Raw genomic sequence first — 20,453 nt, 5'->3', positions numbered from 1 at the left:
ATAGAGATGAAGTTGGCTGCTTCTAACTTCTTTATATTCACCTCATAAACTTGCATTATTCTAACCTTAATTCTAAACTAAAATGTAAATCAGATGCACTGGAACGTTTGATAGTAAATTATATAACTGTGATGTTTTTCCCACGTGAGCCTTGTTTTTAACAGGAACAGTAACCAGGTTATTGATGCAAGGCCAAGAACTGCGTCAACTTGTTCCCATACTAAATCTTTCACTGCATGTCTGGTCAAGTGTGTTTACATATTTCTGCACTTCCATATCTATCATCCTCAACTTGGAAACATCAGCTGGTTGTTTGGAGTTTGTGTGACCATGGGATCACAGCTGAAAGCACCAGTTTGCCTCTCAAACTGAAACTTAGCGCTTCATTTCATTTTCACGTTACGCTCAGAGCCGTGTTTCTCCCTCACCAGGACACTCACTGGGATTCTGCTCACAGACTAGATTATCAGTCAGCCTCATCTCATCAGCCCCACGGCACGGGGACATTTCATGTTTGATAGAGGCGCTCCCTTGTGTCTTGATGAGTCATTACAGTTACTGTGTTTGGATACAGACTTATATTAGTGCCAACTTTAACAGTGTGTATGGTTGTGTTGTGTCCTCAGCTGCAGCTGCAGCACAGGGCTGCTGCTCACTGTGAACACTGTGACTCATGGTGCATTGATGAGAAAGGCCGTTACACTGAATTTACCTTTTCATCTGTGCTGTTGATAATTGATGGTTCCCAACCTTCTTCAGTTATGACCCCTAATAGTTAAATCTATGTATGATGCCTTATCACAGATCTACACCAACCCAAGAGATGTGAGCATTTTGTAATTACTTTTGAGCATCACTACCTGTATAACCCTGAGGAAATAACCACTGCAGACTGCAGCAGTGATTAAAATCCAGTGATGAAGATTGTTATACAGAGTTGTGTTGCTCTTACAAACCTGTCACTTGGTGTATTATGTGATTTGTTATGTATGTTTTTGATGTCATGTGAAATGTGAGATTTCTAGGCCCAAATAAGTTTTAAAGCATTTTCTGTTTTGGAAGCTGAGCTGAAGCAACTCTACAATAATTGAATAAGAAGGACAAAGCACTGAAGTTAAACGCTGGGTCTTCTCTGTGGTCAAAACAGATAATTTACAGCTGGCAGAAGCCCTGGGCTTCCTCTTGTCCTAGTGACGGTGATGTATTGACAGAAAGCTGCTGGAATGGCCACAGTGGTGTGAAGTGAGAGGCGGCATCGCTGTCCCTGGGTTTCTGTACAGTGTGTTTAGATAGCTGTCGCCCTCCTCCACTGTATATCTCTGCTTTACATTGTTTCCTTTTTCCTGTCTTCCTCTGTTAGGACGTCACTATTTTCCCCTTGTCTCTTTTCCTCTCTTCCTTCCTTTTCCTTCCACTGTTTATGAAGAGCAGCTTCTCCCTGTTTTTCTTCTTCTGTTTCTTTGTTTTTCATCTGTATTCCCATCCCTCCCTGACTCTTTCTTTCACCCCCTCTCTCAGTGTTTTGGGTCACATTTGTCCCTCAGATGTCTAAAAATAACCCCCCCCCCCCGACACACTGACCCCGACAGATAGTTGACTGGGTCGGGCTTATAAAACACTGTTATGTGGAGGGAGTGCCTCCTCTGAGAGGCAGGTGAGGAATGACACACCTGTATGTGTGAGTACATGAGAACACCAGTCCACAGGGAAATGACTGGATTTCAAGCGTAACACTCATGATTTCAGGCACAGCAGATCGTTCTCCACTCTAAAGCTCAGTTATTTAACAATGTCTGGTTTTGATGTTTGAACTCAACATGAAGCTGTTGGAACCGTTTCTCTGTGTTTCTGGATTTCAAGCACTGAAAAAGGGAACAAGGGGAAACTGGAGCCACTGTAGACACAGTTCAATGTCTCATATTGTTGTAACTTAACATTTTAGCCCAAAATCTTGCATAAAAACATGTAAGTAAAAATCACACAAAGTCAATAAATTAAAAGAACAAGTATGAACTCATTTTATTTAATACTGACTGTTGGATACAGAACACATCAGAGCAGCAAGAACAGCCTCCAAAGTCCCTTTAAGGATCTGTGAGAGTCAGGAGCAAAATTTCACATTTTCACGGGAAGATGAAGATGATGAGGCAATCAGAGAAAAGAGAGGAGGAAGGGGAGATAAGTGCTAAGGAGTCTGAGTACCAGCAAGACTCCGCTTTTGTAGAGTGGAGAAGAGGGTGGTGGTGGTGGTTCCACTTGACTGGTTTCACCCAGAACTGGCAGTGCAGATATGTGAAAACTGGTCTGTTTACACTGAAGCTCAGAGTTTCTGAGGTTACAAGTATGAGAATATTTGTCATATAACAGGAAACAAACATCATTTTTATATTCTCTCTGAGATCATGGAGCAACAGAGGATGATTGAAGTCCTCAGACTCCATTGCTTCTTCTTGATTTTCTGTGTTGACTTCTACTTTTTCTTCGAATATCTCTTAACAGAAATCATTAAATGAGTCAATCAAATAATCAATTAGTCTAAAACAACACCTTCATCAGGGTGAGGTTTGTCCATATAGATCTGGTTTTAGCTAGTTGAGGTTCCAATGCAATAACAAAAGAACATAGTGATTTGCTGTGTTTATGAGGTAGTCTGATGCAGTTTGGGGCTAGAAAAAGGGACAAAACAGTCTCTGCTCGGCTCAGTTTGTCCTTTTTTTCCAGTCTGATTGTGTGGCGTCACCACCATTGGTTTGGGTTCAGTTCATTTGTCTCAGGCTCAGCAGGGTGGCCGAGCTGCTGGCTGAGGTGCTCCGAACATCTCCTGTGAGGCGTAGGTGATGTAGAGGAAGCCATCAGTGTCACTGTAGCGGGAGTACACCTCCCCCATGCTGGAGGACATGCAGGACATGCTCTTCTCCGCCACCAGGAGGAACAGAGCCTGGGTAGGGTCCAAGGCGATCTTATTCCTAACAGAGACAAAGATGCAGAGGTGGATGAATGATGGACAACAACAGAACAATAGCAAATCTGAAAGTTTGGGGGAGAAAATGTGGGAGAGGGAGTCTCGAAATCAAAAGAAAAAAGGTTAGAAACGTCAGACACAAGCTGGATGAGAAGCGAGTGATAACTATTGGAAAAGTCCGACACAGTCACAGATCATTTACCTGAGCAGGCAGAGGAACTGACCCAGGGTGAGCTCGAAGGGAACCAGGAACTTCGTTTTGTCCAACAGAGGGAGAGTCTTTTCACGGATGTAACGTTCAACAATCACCTGCACACAGAAACACACCTGTGATCAGCTGATGATGCAATCACACCCAGCAGAAAGAAAAAGTCATGAAACAAAACATTTAACAGAAAATAACAGAATTTAAACCAACTCACAGGCAACTTGTTGGGGAACTTAGACCGAATGCTGCACACTTCATCTTTTCTTGTTGCTAAAGGGAAATATTTATACACATTTTAGACTTTTAAAACCAGCATCCATACACTGTCTTTGCTAATGCAAGTAGGTCTGCCCAGTTATACAGTGATCAAAGAATCAACTGAAAATGTGACTCACCGAGGCATTTCCTCTGCTTGAAGGGCATCATCTCCATGGATTTCTCAAAAGGAGCCATGACGGTTTGTTTGTTGCTTGGGGCGGTTTGCAGAGACCAGTGGTGATGGAGGCGTGTGCGGCTGGTGGCGCCGGCGTGGTGGTCTTTCCCAGGCTGACGGTGAAGTCCCCTCGGGTGGAAGTAAGCAAACCCCACTGAGAAGCTGTGATCGCTGGTGTTTTATAGGAGGTAGAGCTGGGAGGAGCTGAAAAGTGACACCAACAAACAAAGACACACTCCTCATCCTGGTGGGCAGCGTGGGGATGCAAGGCTGCATCAGTGTGTGCGTGCGTGCGTGCTCTTGCCCCCCTGACTGGTTCAGACCAGATTCACACGTACTGGTTATCTCACAGAGCATTCTCACATCTGCCTGTGATATTGGTGCTGCTGTCACGTACACATTCACACAGAAGAGTCCAAACATGAAGAGGTGAGTGTAATGAGGGCAGCCCACCATGTGACGAGAATAAACAACACATGACATTAATGATTCAGACACAGGGACTCCAGAGGAACCGCCCCTCTTTAAACATGGCCGGTGCCTCCTTTATGATAAGATTTTACAGCACTGAATTCAACCAGCACACACATTTTGTTAATTCCTGACCTTTGACCTCTCTGTTTGATAGCCATGCTGGCCTCGAGGGCTGATATCATCATATCCACCATGTTTCTTGCAGATACAGTATCTTCAGACTGTGGCAAATGGGATGCGAATCTGTTTCTATTTTTCTTCCATGTGGTTTCTCCCTGTTGTTGTACTGTTCACTGACTCACTATTGGTGCATTAACTGCATTTAAACAGGAGAAGGTTTTGTGGCACTGACCCCTAGAGAGAGCCACCCAGTGAGAACTGATAGCACAGCTGTAAATAGTAAAATTAATGATGTCTGGATTTCATTTGGCTTCTTCAGGTATTGCTTATGCTGCCTTACTGGGACACTTGACTGGAGCAGAGCCTGTTAATGTTATTGCTAACACATGAGCTTTTTCCAACCACTCACAACTCAAACTGTTGTGAAAAAGTCTGTAACCACCGTCGTCTTCAGCAGATGGAGCTTGCTCACTCATCATTGAATTGTATGTGTTCAAATTTCCAGTTTTTTCTGAGCTTTATGGACTTGAAGCCTGATAAGAACAGTGAAAACTCCCTCTGCTGGAGAAGAACACGTTCATTCAGTTTTTTTGTGACTGTTTTAGAGCTGCTGATTCTACTTTATGATCACTCCAGAGGCTGTTAGTTTGTGGGGGCATCTCTGCTCCTGCAGGAGGTACAGTCAGCTTGGAGCTCGGCCCCACCAGCCTGTGGAGGCGTAGCAGAGGACAGAAGCTGTGTTGCAGGTGAAGATCACCCTCTGCTGGTTGAAAGTTGGGACCAGCGTACACTGCACCTGTCAAAGCTGAGATACAGAATTAAGTATTCCAACATCCGTCATGTTTTATTTTCCTTCAGCTGCTTCTCCATGAACGGGTTTTGCTGATAAAAATGTAATAATTGTTTTATTACAGAAGGCTGTATTCTCCTTTGGTTTTTAAAACTTGTGACACTGGACATTTTTACACTCAAGAGGAAGCATTTGAACCATTTTTCATCACGTCTGAGTAAAAATTCAGGATAAATACAAAGCCATCAAACTTATATCCTTATATTATGTTATATTCTATATTATATTATGTTATTCTACTATTATTATTATCACATACTCTTACTATTACTATATATTATATATATATTACTATATACTGTAATTAACAGTAACATAACCCTCTTACCATAAGTATTATTACCATCAGCAGCAGCTGCACCTTATCTACCTACTTATCTTGTGTTTTTTAAGTGTGCTTGTTCCATTCTGTATTTTTATTCTATTTTCTACCTCAGTATTTTATTATATTGTAATTTTTGTATTCAAATACACCGGACTGCTATGACAACCTAATTTCCCTTTGGGGATGAATAAAGTCATCTCTCTATCATCTATCTATCTATGTCCACAAAAGTAACAAAGGATCTATGTCAGAATGTACTGGATTTACTTTAGTGTAAACAGAATCTGAATCTTATCAAATCATTGAGCATGGCTGGAGCTCCAGGACAGAAATTTGCTGCTGGGCCCATATTGGCCCTCAGGCCCTCGGGCCCTCTCTGCAGTGTGTGTACCTTGTCACCTCCAAGCCATCAAAACCTACAGTGCACACACAGACTGTATGGTAGCTTCATCATGCCTACTGTATTAAGAGTACACTCCCCATATTAACTGTGTCTCAGGTAGTTTGTGCTAATTTGATTAACCTCACCTTTATCTGGGAATGCTGCACAATTTAACACAATTTAACACAATTTAACACAATTTAAGCTAAAATAATAAAGGTTTAAAACAAGCAGTGCTTACCTGGTTAAAGCTAAGAATAGAGCAATAAGAACGATACTGAAGGTGAAGCGATATCTCTCCTTACATCTGATCTCAGAACAGCAAGCTACTGTCCCTGCAAACTGGCTGGACCCGTCGTTTCTGTGACCGTGTTCCGTCCGTTTACAAAAGCTGGAGCAGCTTAATGTGGAGGTTTGCGCAGGCGCATTAGGGGTAATCCTGGTTCTTTGACAGGTGGTTAGCTGCAGCCAGGTGTGCTCGCTGAGGTCCCTGGTTCAGTTTCTACCTTTTTATTTCCGGTCTATGGTTTCTACCGTTCTGAGATCAGTTGTGATAGTGCACGTATCTTGCGCATGCGCTGACGTAACTGGAAACTGAACATGCGCATTAAACGTTAAGAGGCAGCATTAGCAAGGAAAGGAGCAAATTACACTAATTTATCATCTTTGTGCAAGATCTGTTGTAAGTTTGAGAAGTTTGAGGCAGAATATTGTTACAGGAGGAGAGCGGCGTCTTTCAGGAAGAGATCGGTGCGTAGGTTGTGAGCGCAGAGAGAGAGAGAGAGCGGTGAGGCTTTCTATCAGAGCAGAGAGTTAGCTCCTGAGTTAGCACTTAGCACTTAGCAGCTAGCTGAGAACCTAGCAGTGTGATGTTTGTTCACTTTCGGCTGTTTGTCCGTAAATAAAAGCTGCGACTCCTCAGGACCGAAGTTCCCGCGTCTCTGAGCTTCAGCTACGGGCCAGACTGAACCGGGAGGCGGGAAAACACAGGCGGGAAAACACTGGATTGTACATCGTCAGTGGAGAGTCTCATGTCAGTTAATGGTAAATATGCTGATTACCATAGAAGTGATTTTTAGACAGGTTTCCTCTATAATACACATTTGACATATTTAGTGTCAGTTATGAAGAATAATCCTGAAACTTTTACAGACAGGAAGGAAAAGGGTGAAGCTGTTCCGCCAGAGCAGCAAGATGGAGGAGAGACTGAGCTCAGGAGGGACAGGACAGCACCAACCCAGGACCTGGGTCTGTGACACATTTCATTTGCTACATGAGGAAAAGGTTGGTCTGAGTGTGGTCCATGCTTATGTGGTTACAAAAAGATCAAGAGGTCGCTCCCTTAGCTGCTGGGTTCTGCTGCTTCTCTATAGAAGTCACAGCAGGCCACTGCTGAAACTGCAGGTGGACCCAAGCCCCCGCACGACACGTTACCGTCTGAGGTGAGGGGGGCGGAGTGAACCCGTCAGTGCTATAGCTACTTTAATATGGTAATGATTTGGTTAAAGTATCGATCAGCCTTTTAATATTGTAGCTGGTCGGGGTAGAGCACATTTTATAGCCTACTTATTATGCTGTTTGGTAGTTGAATCAATAATAATGCATCATGTATTATACAGTAGGCTATAATCGATAGGCTATGTACATTTTTAAGTAGTTCGCCTCGAGTAATTAGACCTCTTCCTATTATTATTATTATTATTATTATTTAAATGAGTTTGACTGACATCTCACTCAGCCTTCAGTTGATTGCTGTACCTTTTGGAGCGGGGTAATTTAATTAAAGCCATCCAGAGAGAATGAAAACAGCTGTGGGTGAGCAGAGCCTTTATTTGACAAAGTAAATATAACTGGTTAATAACTAGTGGAGGAACGAGTAGGTTACAATAGTTTCCCCCGAAGTCTAAGCAGAATTATGAAGTAGCATAAATGGAAATTGCCCAGTGTGATTAAATACAAGGGGCTCGAAGCATCGTCCTCGGTTTCATTCCTGCACTGACATGGGACAGTTTAAGAATGGGAGTATTATAGTATATATTATAGTATATATTATAGTATATATTTGAAGTGGACAGGATTTTTCCCTGCGTCCATTCGAAAAACTTCCCGACCAATGTGTGTGCAGGTCTGCAGCAGAGGCTCCTCCTCTCCGCTGCCTGCTCCCACATGTAACGTTATCTCCCCCGTCATTGTCTCTTCGGGACGCTGCGCACAGAGCCCGGCACCATGGAGGCTCCGCCGGACCGGGAAGCTCAGAACTGACATACAGATAAAGGACGATGTCAGCGGGAACTCAAGCCTGGATCATTATGAGGCATGAGGCATTCCTCCAGGCTTCCAGCGGATTCATTAATTCTAGTCTTGTGCCAGTCAGCAGGGCTGCCTGAAGCTGCGGCTGCATCGCAGGTTACAGATGGTGAGGATTACATTTTCCTTCATGGTGCGTTAATTCAAGCGGCTGCTATGTTGTGCACCCGTGTTGCTCTGCCTGGAGCTGGACCCTAAACCTTTCACTCCTCTCAACCGTCGCACGGTAACGCAGCGGCGGTCAGCGGTGCGCCCTGGTTCCGCCTCGCCGGCACCTCGACAGGGATGGCCGGCCGCCGCGGCTGCGTGAACTCCCTGTGGTCGGGCACCGAGCGCGTCCGCATCGGCGAGCGTCTCAAAGCGACGCTGGCCGGGGTGCTGGAGCTGGAGCTGCTCAGGTGCAAACACCTGGAGATGGTGGACGCCGCTCTAGAGGACCAAGACTCCGCCGCTGCCAAAGCCGGGGAGCCACGGGCGGAGGGGAGCGGAGCCCTGGAGAGCGCCTCCTCGGATGCCGAGCATGGCTCTGCGACATCCCGCAGGCAACAGGTCAGTCAGTGCGTCTGTCAGCTCATAGCCCGGATCTCTACATGACGAGATTATTAAATATGGATGCGGGGATGATGGTGATCTGCCAACAAGCCAGCCCCTCTGCGACTCGGTAGACAGATTTTATCGCTGCCTGGCGGCGCATGGCTGAGCTGAGAGCTGAATACCCGATTGATTGAGATGGTGCCAGAGACCATCCAAGCATGCAGCTCGATCATGATACACAGCAGCAGTGTGTGACCGTCACATGGAGCAAATGTCACTGAGGTCAGGGCACCAGGACCAGCTCCTGGCTGGCTGGCCCTGTGCCCTGCCTCAAGGTTATAAAGGAGGTTGTGGTGTAATACAGGCGCTAAAATCAGGTGTAGGTATTAATACACAAGCCGGTAACCAGACACTGCTGCACTGTTTGGCTGAGGCCGGTAAGCTCATCAGCTCTAAAGGTCACTTTGGCACCCAGTTTGCATTCAAATCACTCTGATCACAATATGAAGGTAGACTCCATCACTGTCTGTCATCTTGTCCTGAGCCAAGAAAAAGTGCAGTTTGATCTTCTGCTGTGAAATCCTGAATGCTCCAGTGGTGTGTGACCTACTCACTCAAGGGTTAGGCTGTGTGATCTCAAGATCATGCTCAAACACACCCACACAGAAAGAAATCCATTTCCCAACCTTGTCCTGAAATGGATACGCAGATCTTTTTGTGGTGAGAATGTGGGGAATGTGGGTTGACATGTAATACAGGAGGATATGATGTGAACAGGTCCCATCCTGAGCCCTGGAGACAGGCTGTAGATGGTCTGGTCCATTATTCCTGAGCATGAACTAAAACTGAACCTGAGCTTGTCAAGATGTAAAATCTCTTGAAAATGAGCAAAAATGTGAATTTTTCCAAACGCAGCCGGATCTCATTGGGAAAAATAGGAGAAATGGAATTAAGACTGTAATGGGCACTGGCAAGAAAATACTGAACAATGAAAGTTATATGGAATACTAGAACTCAACTGATTAATTAGATTTCCAGCAGAAAAATCAACAACTATTTTGATAATCAAGTTGCCTTTAATTCATTTTTCAAACAAAAACACCAAATATTCTCTAGTTCCAATTTTTTGAATCAGAATCAGAATCAGAATCAGTTTTATTGCCAAGTATGTTTTCACATACAAGGAATTTTTTCTGGTGATTGGTGCAATTGATCAGCAACAGTGGGGCTCTCTAGCCTTGTTGATGAGGCTAATAGCAGATGGGAAGAAGCTATTTTTGTGGCGAGAGGTTTTGGTCCTGAAGGACCGCAGCCTCCTGCCAGAGGGGAGTGTCTCAAAGAGTTTGTGTCCAGGGTGGGTGAATATGAACAGTTGCAGCTTTCTTTGTCTTGTATGGTAGTAAACTAAATATCTTAAAGTTCTGGATTGTTTGTCTAACAAAATCATACATCTGAAGATGTAATCTTGGGCTTTTGAAAATAATGTCTCTACTAAATACTGTTTCTACCTAATTCTGACATTTTGTTATTAGTTGGAACCTGAGGGTTTACCACAGCCTGTTTAAATGTGGCACCAATTTAAAAAATAAAAAAGGTACAATTCCACAACACAACAAAAAAAAATGAGCCTCTCTCAGACTAAAACATCACCTGAAATAGTTTTGAGTTTCCTGACTCTTTACTGTGGACCGAAACTTGAAGGCGATGCACTGATTTCACAGAAAATGCAGCTATGGTTGTGTGGTTTTCTACAAAATCAGTCTGTCAGGGATTGTCTCTGGATCATTGCCAGATTTTACAAACCACTTGAATGACAGGTCCATGTTGTGTTAAACGAGTTTTTCACCAATTATTTTGATAATCGATTAATCATTTAAGAAAAGACAGTCCCGACCTACAGCTCATCAGAAGGGAGGAGTTTCTGCTTTGCTTTGTAAACTGATATATATTCTGTTGTTTGCATAAGACAAGCAATTTTAATATGAAATGATCCTTTTTTCAGCAGTAAAGTCACTCTGTAAGACATCATCAAAATACAAAGAGGCAGTGACATGCAGTGTGTTCAGAAACAGTCTTTATTTCTGTGGACTTAGTATTGCATGTATGGTAGAGTGTAGTGACGTGTGTATTATTTTCTCCTGAATCAGTCTCTCATGGATTATCTCTGGATCATTCCCAGATTTGACAAACCAATGACACGTGTTCTCCTGGTGTTGGGAGCTTTTTACCTCAGGTATTACAGTAAAGGGTCATTGCTGGATAGCTTGATAACATTTTATTGTCATCCACAGAAGTTAACTTCATCACAGTCACTTTGTACAGAGTGTTATTACACTGTGAATGTGTGTGCTCGGTACCAATGAGTGGTATGAGTCAGCAGCCTGCAGCACATTAGTACATGTTCTGTTTAAACCAGGCCACCACCGAGATCACCTTTGCAGAACGGTCATTTATTTGACTAAATAACACGAAATCGAATTCCTCATAGGCTGCACTAGAGAGAGGAAAACAACATGAAATAATGAAATCTGTTGTTATCAGTGCAGGGACGGAGACTGCAGTCCCATCTGAGTGAGGGCATCTGCATGGAAGTGTGGCTCATAATGTGCTGCCTTCCCCACCGCCCACCTACCAACATCTCCTCTGTAGTTCCCCCCGTGGTGCTGAGATATCCTGTGGAGAGGCCGAGCAGAATTGCTCATTCTCACCTCTGAAGGGAGCTGCCAGTGTAGCAGAGCAGGCTGGCATTCTGCCCTCTGCCCGGTGTCAGCCTCCGCCAACACACAGACAGACACACAACATTTGCATCAATGGAGACAAATTGTTGTTCTTGTTGTTGGAAAAGTGACCACATCTAGTTTAAATGCTGCAGCAGTTGGAGAGAGAACAAGGAAGAGAATGTAAATGGATACCTGCTGTTTACTACCATAGAGGTGGAAAGGTTTAATCCAGAAACACATTATATTTATGTTACCTGAAATTCATTACTTGCTGATTTAAAAACACAGCTTGTTCTTTCAAAAATATAACTAGTTTGTAAGATAAGGATTAGGTGACTCATAACATAATGCTCTCTACCTTAACACCAGCTTTTTTATTTTTTTTGGAATTAAACTCTTGATATGATTCAACTTCCTCGCTTCAATAGCAGAGAGTTATCACTGTGCAAATCCATATTTGGCAGGTCGGGATTATGGCTGTAGGGTGTCATCTGTGATGGAAAAATGTAATTTAGAATGACTCTTCTCATCTTTTTAACCATGTGATGAGTTCCAGGTTTTAAAAGCAGCAACACCTGTTGAAAAACGATGCTTCTCCACTATTGTTTGTGGAAAGAAAATACATTTTATTTGCATTTTAATATCATAAATAATTCGGTTTGTGCATAGAGTCTGTTTATATAAATAGAACAAGCTTTGATTCTTGCCTTCTTGCCTTCAGAATGGGTGTCAAGGCCAAATTGTTGCCACTAAGTGTCCAAAAATCTAATTCTCCTCTGAAGAAAACCCACAGGAGTGCGACAAATAGAAGTTAATTCACATATACAGTAAACAGTTACTTAAGTAATTCATAGACATAAACTTTCAGACACTATTTTGATAATTAATTTATCTTCTCCAATGTGAAAATTAGTAGCCTTAGCAGTTTAGTAAACGGAATATCTTTAGAGTGTGTGAGTCTCTGCTCCATCTGCAGCACTGTGCTGTTATAGAGGGCAGCCTGTCTTGAACTCAGGTTTAGTATTGGAAAGCATCATCTTACATGGAGAGCCATTACCCTGACTTGTGGAGTGAGACAGCTTTGGTCTCTGGTTCTAGCCTCAGGATCCGTCTGAACTCACCAAAAAAATGTCTGCAACGTTGCTGCAACTTGAAAGATCCACCTGAAGTTTCAGCAAAGCTGGAGTGCATCGCTCCACTCGGTCGTGAAGCTGAAGATGCACAACGTGGGATGTCTTTAAATTTCAATGGCACTTTAATAATGCATGGAGAAGTAAATATTGTGCTGTGTAGAATGAGGAAGTACTTCTCACCAAACGCTCGCTCCATCCCACACTGTTTGACCAAATTATTCAGCCTCAACATGGCAACCGCTGCAATTTGTCTTGCTGTAATGTTATTATGACCTTAATGAGAGAAGGTGGGTTGCTTGGGCAGCAGCCATCACTGCTGCATTATTATCCAATCGACCCATGCATTTCCTACATATTCTTAAAGAGGGGCTGTGCTGCTCCCTCACATGATGGAATATCATATTACAGAGCTCTGAGCAGACCCCCACCCACTTGTCTGTCATCCGCCTATGATTTGATCATGCACTGGTCTCTGTGTAACATTATATCCTGTAATGTGCAATGCATTATGCTGTTGAAGGATAACACAGAGAAGTAGGGGGTTTGGGTAAGAAGAGAGCAATAAAGGATATTTTTGCAGATATTTACAAGGGAATTTGTAAAGGGTTAGTTTGAATATGTAAATGGACATATTTAAAGAAGGGAAGGGAAAAACCTGAGGCCTGTACAAGAGCAGAATGATAAACATGTGCTTTTATAGCAGTTGGAAGAGAAGGAACAGAGTGAGATCTAACAGCAGAACAGACAAGAGAACATACTTGTGAGCGACAGGCACAGAAAGACTGGATTTGTGAGCGTTCAGGCTGAGGATGAGTTAAATATTTCGCCAGGCCTGTTGTGCTGTTGTGGTTCTGTGTGGGAGGAGAAGTGAGCGAGAGTTAGAGCGCGAGCAGCTGTAGCTATGGTGAGTAGGGGGCGGCTGGCTCGAAGGGTATTACAGAAGTGGGGGGGGGTATTTGTCATGGGGAGTGTGGGGGAGGTGGGGGTCCTTCAAGATGCCCTTCTCTCTCACCCGGCAACCACCCACCACTCCCTCCCCACCTCACCCACCCTCCCTGCCTTCACCGCCTTCACTCAATCAGTGACTCACACTTATTTCTCAGTCTCTGTCTCTTTTTTTGTCCCTCTCGCTCGTTTTGGTCACCCACTCAGCCACATCTCACTTCAGATTCACCGAAAAAGAGAGAGAGAGAAGAAAAAGAAACGGGGGGCAGGAGTGAGTTGAAGCTTCCTAATCTCAGAGCTGAGATAAGCCTAAGGCAGGTCGAAGTCTGAAAGTCTTTCTCCCACTTCTTTTCCTTCCTCCCCTCTTTCCTCCTCAGTCCAGCCCCCCTCCCCCCTCCCTGCTGTTGCTCCGGCTGCTCTTTGTTACGTCATCTGTCTTCCCCCATTATCCTCTGAATCCCCCTCTGCTCCTGTTACCCCGGCAGTGAGTCACTACCTGTATTGTTTCCTCAGGAACAAGAGGATTGATCAGTGCCGCTCACAGTGTTTCTGTTGTCTGGGCTCGATCAGTCTAATGCAGGGGCTCTTGGCTGCTGTCCTGGAGGGGTGGGGCAGGGGATTTGGAGGATGATTGGAGGAGGGGGTTTCTCCACCAAGCCTTTACTAATTTAGGGGAATTGAGGCCCTTTGCTAACCTGATGGGGCGAATGGTATTCTTGTTATTGTGTGTGGGGTCTCATTCCTGACTGTTTCGGTAAGCGTGGTGTGTCTGGTAAATGATATCATGGAGACGCAACGTCCTTTCACACGGGTCTAATTATGTCTCTACAGTCCAAGGAGTTGTGTGTTTAAAGTTGTGGCTTGTTGTCGCAGGAGAGTACGTACAGTTACTCAAGTGCTATACTTAAGTACAATTTTGAGGTGCTTTACTTGAGTATTTCCATTTAATGCTACTTTGTACTTCTGTTCGACCACATTTCAGAGGGAAATATTCTGCTTTTTACTTCACTTCTTTTAACTGACAGCTTTAGTTACTAGTTACTTTTCAGATTAATATCATACGTAAAAAACAGATGAAAAATGTAAAAGATACAATAAAACAATATCAATGATCATATTTCATTTATGATAACAGGTGGTTGTAAAAGATGGTTTTCTCGTGAAATATTTTTGATGTATTTTATATGTTATTTTGCCACGTATTAACCAGCCCTACATCAATACATATTCAGTACATCACCTACAATACTAGCTGCCCTGGTGATGTGTCCGAAAGGTAACGTTCAGTTAGGGCAGTTAGGCAGTGCTATCGTTTACTGACAATGTAATCATATTGTGACAGTATGATCATATCGTGTTATTACAATGAGATAGTCTAAAGTCAGGATTCAAACTAAATTGTAATAAAAAACTAACAAGATAATTTTTTGAATTATTCTTTTACATGTGTGAATGGTTTTGTCTGATATAATTCATAGCAGTGAGACAGTTTCTTGCTCTGGACGTAAATCTGATGATTTCCAACGTCAGGACTAAAAAAAGGGAATTTTATATATATTTTATATATTATTTTGTATATTATATATTTTTTGAAGACAAATTGTTTATAAAAAAAAGATGTATATTGCACTTACTGTCATAGTCACAGTATATTTATATTTTGGTCAAGATACTGTAGTATTTGATTTTGTCAGTCTTGTCCTGCTATAATGTATCACATTTTTTTCAGACTCCCTCTCCTTCAGATGTAATGGTAATGCCCTGTCAGAGCAGCCTGGAGGACTGTGGCAGTAATTCAGGGAATGGCTCAGTTCACTCCTCATCTGCGAAGGGAAATAATTCACGTTGGTCTACTCTGTCCTGGGACGCTCCCTCTGACCTGCTCTCTCCCCCAACACCAGACCCCAGTGGTATGGTCCACCTGGACAGTGACTCCAGACCTAGTTCAGGTACAAATGTTTGTTCAGTGGTCAAAATGGTGGACAATGTGTGATAAAAGCACTGACCTGTATGATGACCAACAGTTTGTCACCTTGTGTTAAAGCTGGAGCTCACCTTGTGTAAGAGAAGTCCTATTAAACATTAACCATACTCTTTTTACTTTTGTTTACTTGAACTCTGTGTGACTTGGCACTGACTCTTTTTGCTGTCAACTGTTCAGCCTTTCTTGCCAAACTCTTATCCAGGCTCATTGTAACTCTGGTCCCTATGTCTCTACACCCAACTCAGACATTTCTCTCTCAGCGATGCACTCAAACACACCTTCTTTTTCACTATTCTTTGGAGGCCGCCTGAAAATTTAGCTGCTAAATCAACTCAAAACCTGAAAACCTGAAATGTAATATTTTTAAAGCTACCTACATGTTACTTGTTAGTCAAACAGTGGGTCCAGCACTATGACGCCTTTCTACTGGAATCTATGCTAATTGAGTCTGAGTTTCTGTCGGTAATATCTCGTCTTTGTTTAGCTTGTTTTTACTGGCCTCACTAACTACACATTTTTCTTTATATATGTCTAAAATAAACACTGTTGGTACTGAGAACATTCCTCAGGAAAGACCTTCCAGTATAGAGAACAGTAGGTGTAAAACCTATAGGTTTAATGTGCACTAACAGACGCCACTACAAAGTAGTGACATTGATGACATCCATGACATGATGTTTTTTAGGTTTTTTTAAAAGCTATTTCTTGAAATTAAATTTAATATAAGCAGGGGGGCCTATGTGAACAGACAGAAAAATAAGTCAGTGACAAAAAATAGCCAGCCAAATACAATCCCTAATAATGAAGAGAATTAATAATAAATCAAATGAAATATGGGCAGTATATTACAGAACAGGGAGGTTAGGATGCTACGCGGTATCATTAGCATCAAGAAGTATTGTGGAGATATTTCTGAAATACTACATTTATTTTCTCTCTCTTGTTAAGGTTTCTATTCAGTGAGCGGCAGCTCTCTGTCAGACTCTTGCTACTCCGTGTCCAGTGATGCCGCTCAGGGAGGACCAGCGCCACCGGCCAGACCCCTGAAGCTGTGGGAGCAGCTTCCTCTGTCTGCTGACAACACTGACGCCCTGTGGTCAGAAGGTGAATTGCAGCAGCAGCAACAGCAGCAACACCAGCAGCAGGACCAGCCTGAACTGCAAAATAAGCAGATAGATGCCGAACCAACAGAAGGGACCCCAGTTTCAGGTGAGCTGGTGCAGATAATGGAGCCGTGTCTTGTGAATCTTTCCAAGTAAATATGAATTTTCAGTTGATAGTTGAAGCTAGTTCAGAAAGGACAACTGATAACAGTTCAAAGCACAGTTCTAGGTGTAAACATCAGTGGAAGTCTTATGTCTGAGAAGAGCTGGATATGTTTAGGGAATGATAATCTGAAGTAAAAACAATGTCTCTCATCTCTTACAGTACCAAGTGACCTTGAAGCAATTGGTCTGAGCTTTCTGTCCGACCTCTGCTCAGGACTTGGTGACTCCCTGATCATTTCCCTCCTCCCACTTTTTGACACAACCTACTCTTCGTCAACCTCATCCCTCCATCCGAAACCCCAGCTGGACCCTCACTACTGTACTGACCTGGTGTCCCGTCGGACCAAAGAGGTTTACCCCTACCCCAGCCCACTGCATGCTGTTGCCCTCCAGAGCCCCCTCTTCACCTCCCAGAACCAGGAGCAATCAGCCTCTCAGAGTCCTGAAAGACCCCAACATGATGAACCACTAGAGTCCAACACTGACCCAGCTCTGCCTGAGCAGCCTCAGCAGCCCCCCACCCTGGCCTCCTTCACCCAGCTGGAGCAGTACATCTCTCGTCTGGCTCATCAGTACCACAGTCGGGTAACCTCTTCCACCTCTGATCTCACTTCAGCTGTCACCCCTGGTCCATTCACGCACAGAGGCCTTTGCATTCCTGGCAAAAGTCATGGTTCAACCCAGTCTCTTTCTGCCTTTGAGAGCCGCAGTACACCCACTGCTATACAAGGGGGCAGCAACACTCCTTGTAAGTCACTGCTGGGAAACTCAGCCAGAGTTAGCCTCAGCACTACTGGGAAAAAGGCCACTAGGAACTCAATCAACCTGGGTAACCTTCCGTCAGCAACTGGAGAGGACTTGAACATAAATCTGCATCTCAACCTTAACTTAAACCTGGCTCCTGGTTTAAATTCTAGCCGGGGACTCATGGATAATTCCAAAAATGGCAGTTGTGGAGCTTTGAGAAGTGACTATACTACAGCTCCTACTGCCTCTGCTTCATCACTCTCCTCCACTACACCCACCCCAGCACTTAGAACTCGCCCTCGCATTTCGACTTGTCCGAACAGCCTGAGCCACCGCAGTTCCCTGGAAGTCACTTCGGGGTCTGGACCAAGTACTGGTTTTGGGTCATCGACTTTTTGCCGTTCATTAGACTGGAGCAGCGGTGCTCCCCCTGAGGCTGGACCATCAGTGTTTGGTACAAATGCTGCATCAGCTCCTGGGTCTCAGCGTAGCAGCTTGATCCAAGAGTCCAGCTCCAGTCCCAAGTTAAGCGAAGACTCCCCCATGGTGGGAGAGATATCCCGCCTCTCCGGCCTGTCCAGAGCTGTTGTGGTCGGACTGATGGAACAAGGTGTGGAGCTGGATATTGACTGCTTCCAAACAGATTCGGCAGGCGAGATGAGGGGTCATAGTAAAACTCACCTGACTGCCCAAACAGATCAGTCACATGACTATACTAGACTAACCGACCTGAATTCCCAAAGACCAATACAGCTGTCCCTCAGTGTCACCCATTCTCCGCAGTCTCAGTCCAGTCTGACCCCTCCTCTCTCACACTCCAGCAGCCCCATACACCCTTATCAGTCCGTCCATATTCCCTCTTCCCAGTACTCTTCACACTGCCACTACCAGCAAATCCCTTCCCCATCCGACATTCCCTCTTCCACGGCCTCCTCCCCTGCATCCCGCCCCACTCCCAGGGGACGCTCCCCTCCCCGGCCTCTCCAGCCCTCCCCCCTGGGAGCCACCCCTCTCTCGGTTTTCCGCCGCGATACCCCCTTCCAATGCTCCCTGCCCCGCACCAATACCAGGACCTCTCCTATGGATCATGGCAGCATCCAGCCAAGAGGTGGATCACTTCGACAGAGTGGTGGAGGAAGTGGCGGGTGGAAGAGGGCAGAGGGGGAAGGGCTTTACAAAGGAAAGCATACCTCCCATAAGCTGATCAGGGCAGCCACAGTAAGCAGCTACGCCAAGAGAGAGGACTACAGCTCTGTTTGGGGTGAGGAGGAACAAAAGGTGCAAACAGCAGCTCAGACACCAAGAAAGACCTCCAACAAACTGTGGAGGGGCTTTGAAGGACGCCTCTGGGGCAAAGAGTCAGAGAGTGAAAGGGAGGAGATGGACAGAGCTGAGTATGGCTACGGATGGAGGAGGAACAGTGTTGGAAGCTGGAGGAAGGAGCACCGCAGGGTGAAGGCTTCATCCAGCAGTAACGACAAGAGGCCAAAAGTAGATAACTCCCCCATCTTCTCAAAGAAGAGGGGGAAAGAAGATGGGGAGAGACGCAGCTCCAGCCTCAGGCTTTCCAGAAGGGCTTTGTTCAGGAGCGAGTCCCAGGGTTTGCTCGTGCCTCGTAACCACAGCGAGGGGCCCACAAAGCGAGCACACTGGGTCTCCTCATTAGATGTGGGGCAAGGAGGCATAAGCATCAGCAAAGATGAAGGGGTCAGACTACTGAGAGCCAAGGAGGAGGATAAACGCCTGTCCTCCACCGCCAGCCTCTTTAACCTTTCTCGCTCTCAGAGCCTGGAGGGCAGCTGCCACTCCCTTTCCCCTCTCTCCTCCCCCTCTTTTTCTCCATCCCCTCCTCCTCGGATGCCTCTCCAGCGCTCTCGATCACTGAGGGACTTGGGGAGGAGAATGTTTGGCTCCATGAGGTCTCTGAGTCTTAAACGGAAACCGTCAAAGAAGTGACATTTGTAAAATAAATGATCATCACAGTAGATGGTTCTTCTGCGTGTTAACATTAAAAACACCAGTGATGGTTGGTATTATATTCCATGTAAAAAGAAGTGCCATGGTTTTTAATTTTCAAACTTCAAAGATTTGTGATTTATTACACAGATACACATGCTATTATACTGGCAATAAGTTATATGCCAGCCCTTTCACCCACCACCAACATGATGGAACTTCCTCTCAGGCACATAGGTCTGTAAAACCTGCTCTTAATTTTGGTCTTGTCTCATGACATTCATTCCAGTGAGGTTTTTGTAAATCTTTATTGACATAGCCACTTTTTAGAGCCTCCCAAAACTACAAAACATCCGTCAAATTTCTCCAAACAGGTTCTAGGGCTTAATCAGAGTGCTTTGTCGCCAAAGGCATGCACTGTCTCTCCCAAAGTCTTTCCTCACTGAAAATGTGTTATTATAAATTGTACAAGCAACAGTGCTGTTGGATGCAGCATGGTCCACAGAGAAATGTCAGTGAAGAAAACATAGATGACAACTTCATGTAGGGGTGAAGAATTCCTTTTAGGTGCTGCAAAGAACTACAAACCTTTTCAAAACTTTGTAAGGGTAAGTTTCGGTGAAGAATTCATAGTGTGTGAATATATTTAAAGGGTTTTGACATTTTAACGGGAACAAATATTTTGGGATCCTTTAGTGACTTAAAAGTAGCCTAATTTAAAAACAGTCAATATCAACTCATAATATTGGTTATAAACAGCTTCATTACATATTGGTTAAATGCTCCTGTAACCATGAGTATGAATGTGTATGTGTACACTCCCTTCTGCATGCTGCTCTGTGACTTGTTCAGTGATTATAGCTATTGTGAGAATGTGATATTCCTCTTTGTTTATGGGCAATATTGCCTCTGAAGTACAATCATATTGGCCAGACAATGACCAAAAACAAGCAAATACTCTTTAACTTGATATTGTGCTCAGGACTTTCAAATAAGTATTGAATGATTAAAATATTGATGAGTTATTTGAGACATGGCTTCTCATGGCTTACGATCAATAAAAGAAACTGATAACTAAAACTTGTACTGTGCCTGAAATACTGTC

At 44.2% G+C, this 20,453-nt stretch overlaps 2 protein-coding genes across 11 annotated transcripts; one reads left to right on the top strand and one right to left on the bottom strand.

Moving 5' to 3' along the window:
* Window positions 1-1,994: 1,994 nt before the first annotated feature.
* On the bottom strand, window positions 1,995-6,650 carry map1lc3cl (microtubule-associated protein 1 light chain 3 gamma, like). Of its 4 annotated transcripts, none has more exons than XM_071457027.1 (6): window positions 5,996-6,650; window positions 4,210-5,002; window positions 3,566-3,989; window positions 3,385-3,440; window positions 3,165-3,271; window positions 1,995-2,966 (listed from the first exon to the last, which is right to left on the bottom strand). In XM_071457027.1, exons 3-6 carry the CDS (start codon window positions 3,621-3,623, stop codon window positions 2,777-2,779), a joined length of 411 nt encoding a protein of 136 aa, XP_071313128.1. In that variant the 5' UTR covers window positions 3,624-3,989; window positions 4,210-5,002; window positions 5,996-6,650; the 3' UTR covers window positions 1,995-2,776. The 4 variants fall into 4 exon arrangements, with proteins under 4 accessions (XP_071313128.1, XP_071313129.1, XP_071313127.1 ...); XM_071457028.1 differs by having other exon boundaries at window positions 3,566-3,807; XM_071457026.1 differs by having other exon boundaries at window positions 3,566-5,002.
* LOC139605503 (uncharacterized) lies at window positions 6,489-20,432 on the top strand. 7 transcript variants are annotated; one of them, XM_071457016.1, is made up of 6 exons: window positions 6,489-6,504; window positions 6,677-6,798; window positions 6,907-7,038; window positions 15,123-15,342; window positions 16,326-16,586; window positions 16,806-20,432. In XM_071457016.1, exons 2-6 carry the CDS (start codon window positions 6,796-6,798, stop codon window positions 19,346-19,348), a joined length of 3,159 nt encoding a protein of 1,052 aa, XP_071313117.1. In that variant the 5' UTR covers window positions 6,489-6,504; window positions 6,677-6,795; the 3' UTR covers window positions 19,349-20,432. The 7 variants fall into 7 exon arrangements, with proteins under 7 accessions (XP_071313117.1, XP_071313121.1, XP_071313119.1 ...); XM_071457021.1 differs by lacking the exon at window positions 6,489-6,504 and adding an exon at window positions 7,128-7,244 and having other exon boundaries at window positions 6,651-6,798; XM_071457020.1 differs by lacking the exon at window positions 6,489-6,504 and having other exon boundaries at window positions 6,632-6,769; window positions 6,907-7,002.
* The last annotated feature ends 21 nt before the right edge of the window (window positions 20,433-20,453 follow it).

This window comes from Trachinotus anak, unplaced genomic scaffold (assembly GCF_046630095.1).
Source record: "Trachinotus anak isolate AG129_WGS33_773 ecotype Australia unplaced genomic scaffold, CSIRO_AGI_Tana_v1 ptg000021l, whole genome shotgun sequence".
In the NCBI taxonomy this organism is placed as follows: domain Eukaryota; kingdom Metazoa; phylum Chordata; class Actinopteri; order Carangiformes; family Carangidae; genus Trachinotus; species Trachinotus anak.
This window is presented reverse-complemented; position numbering and strand designations above follow the sequence as displayed.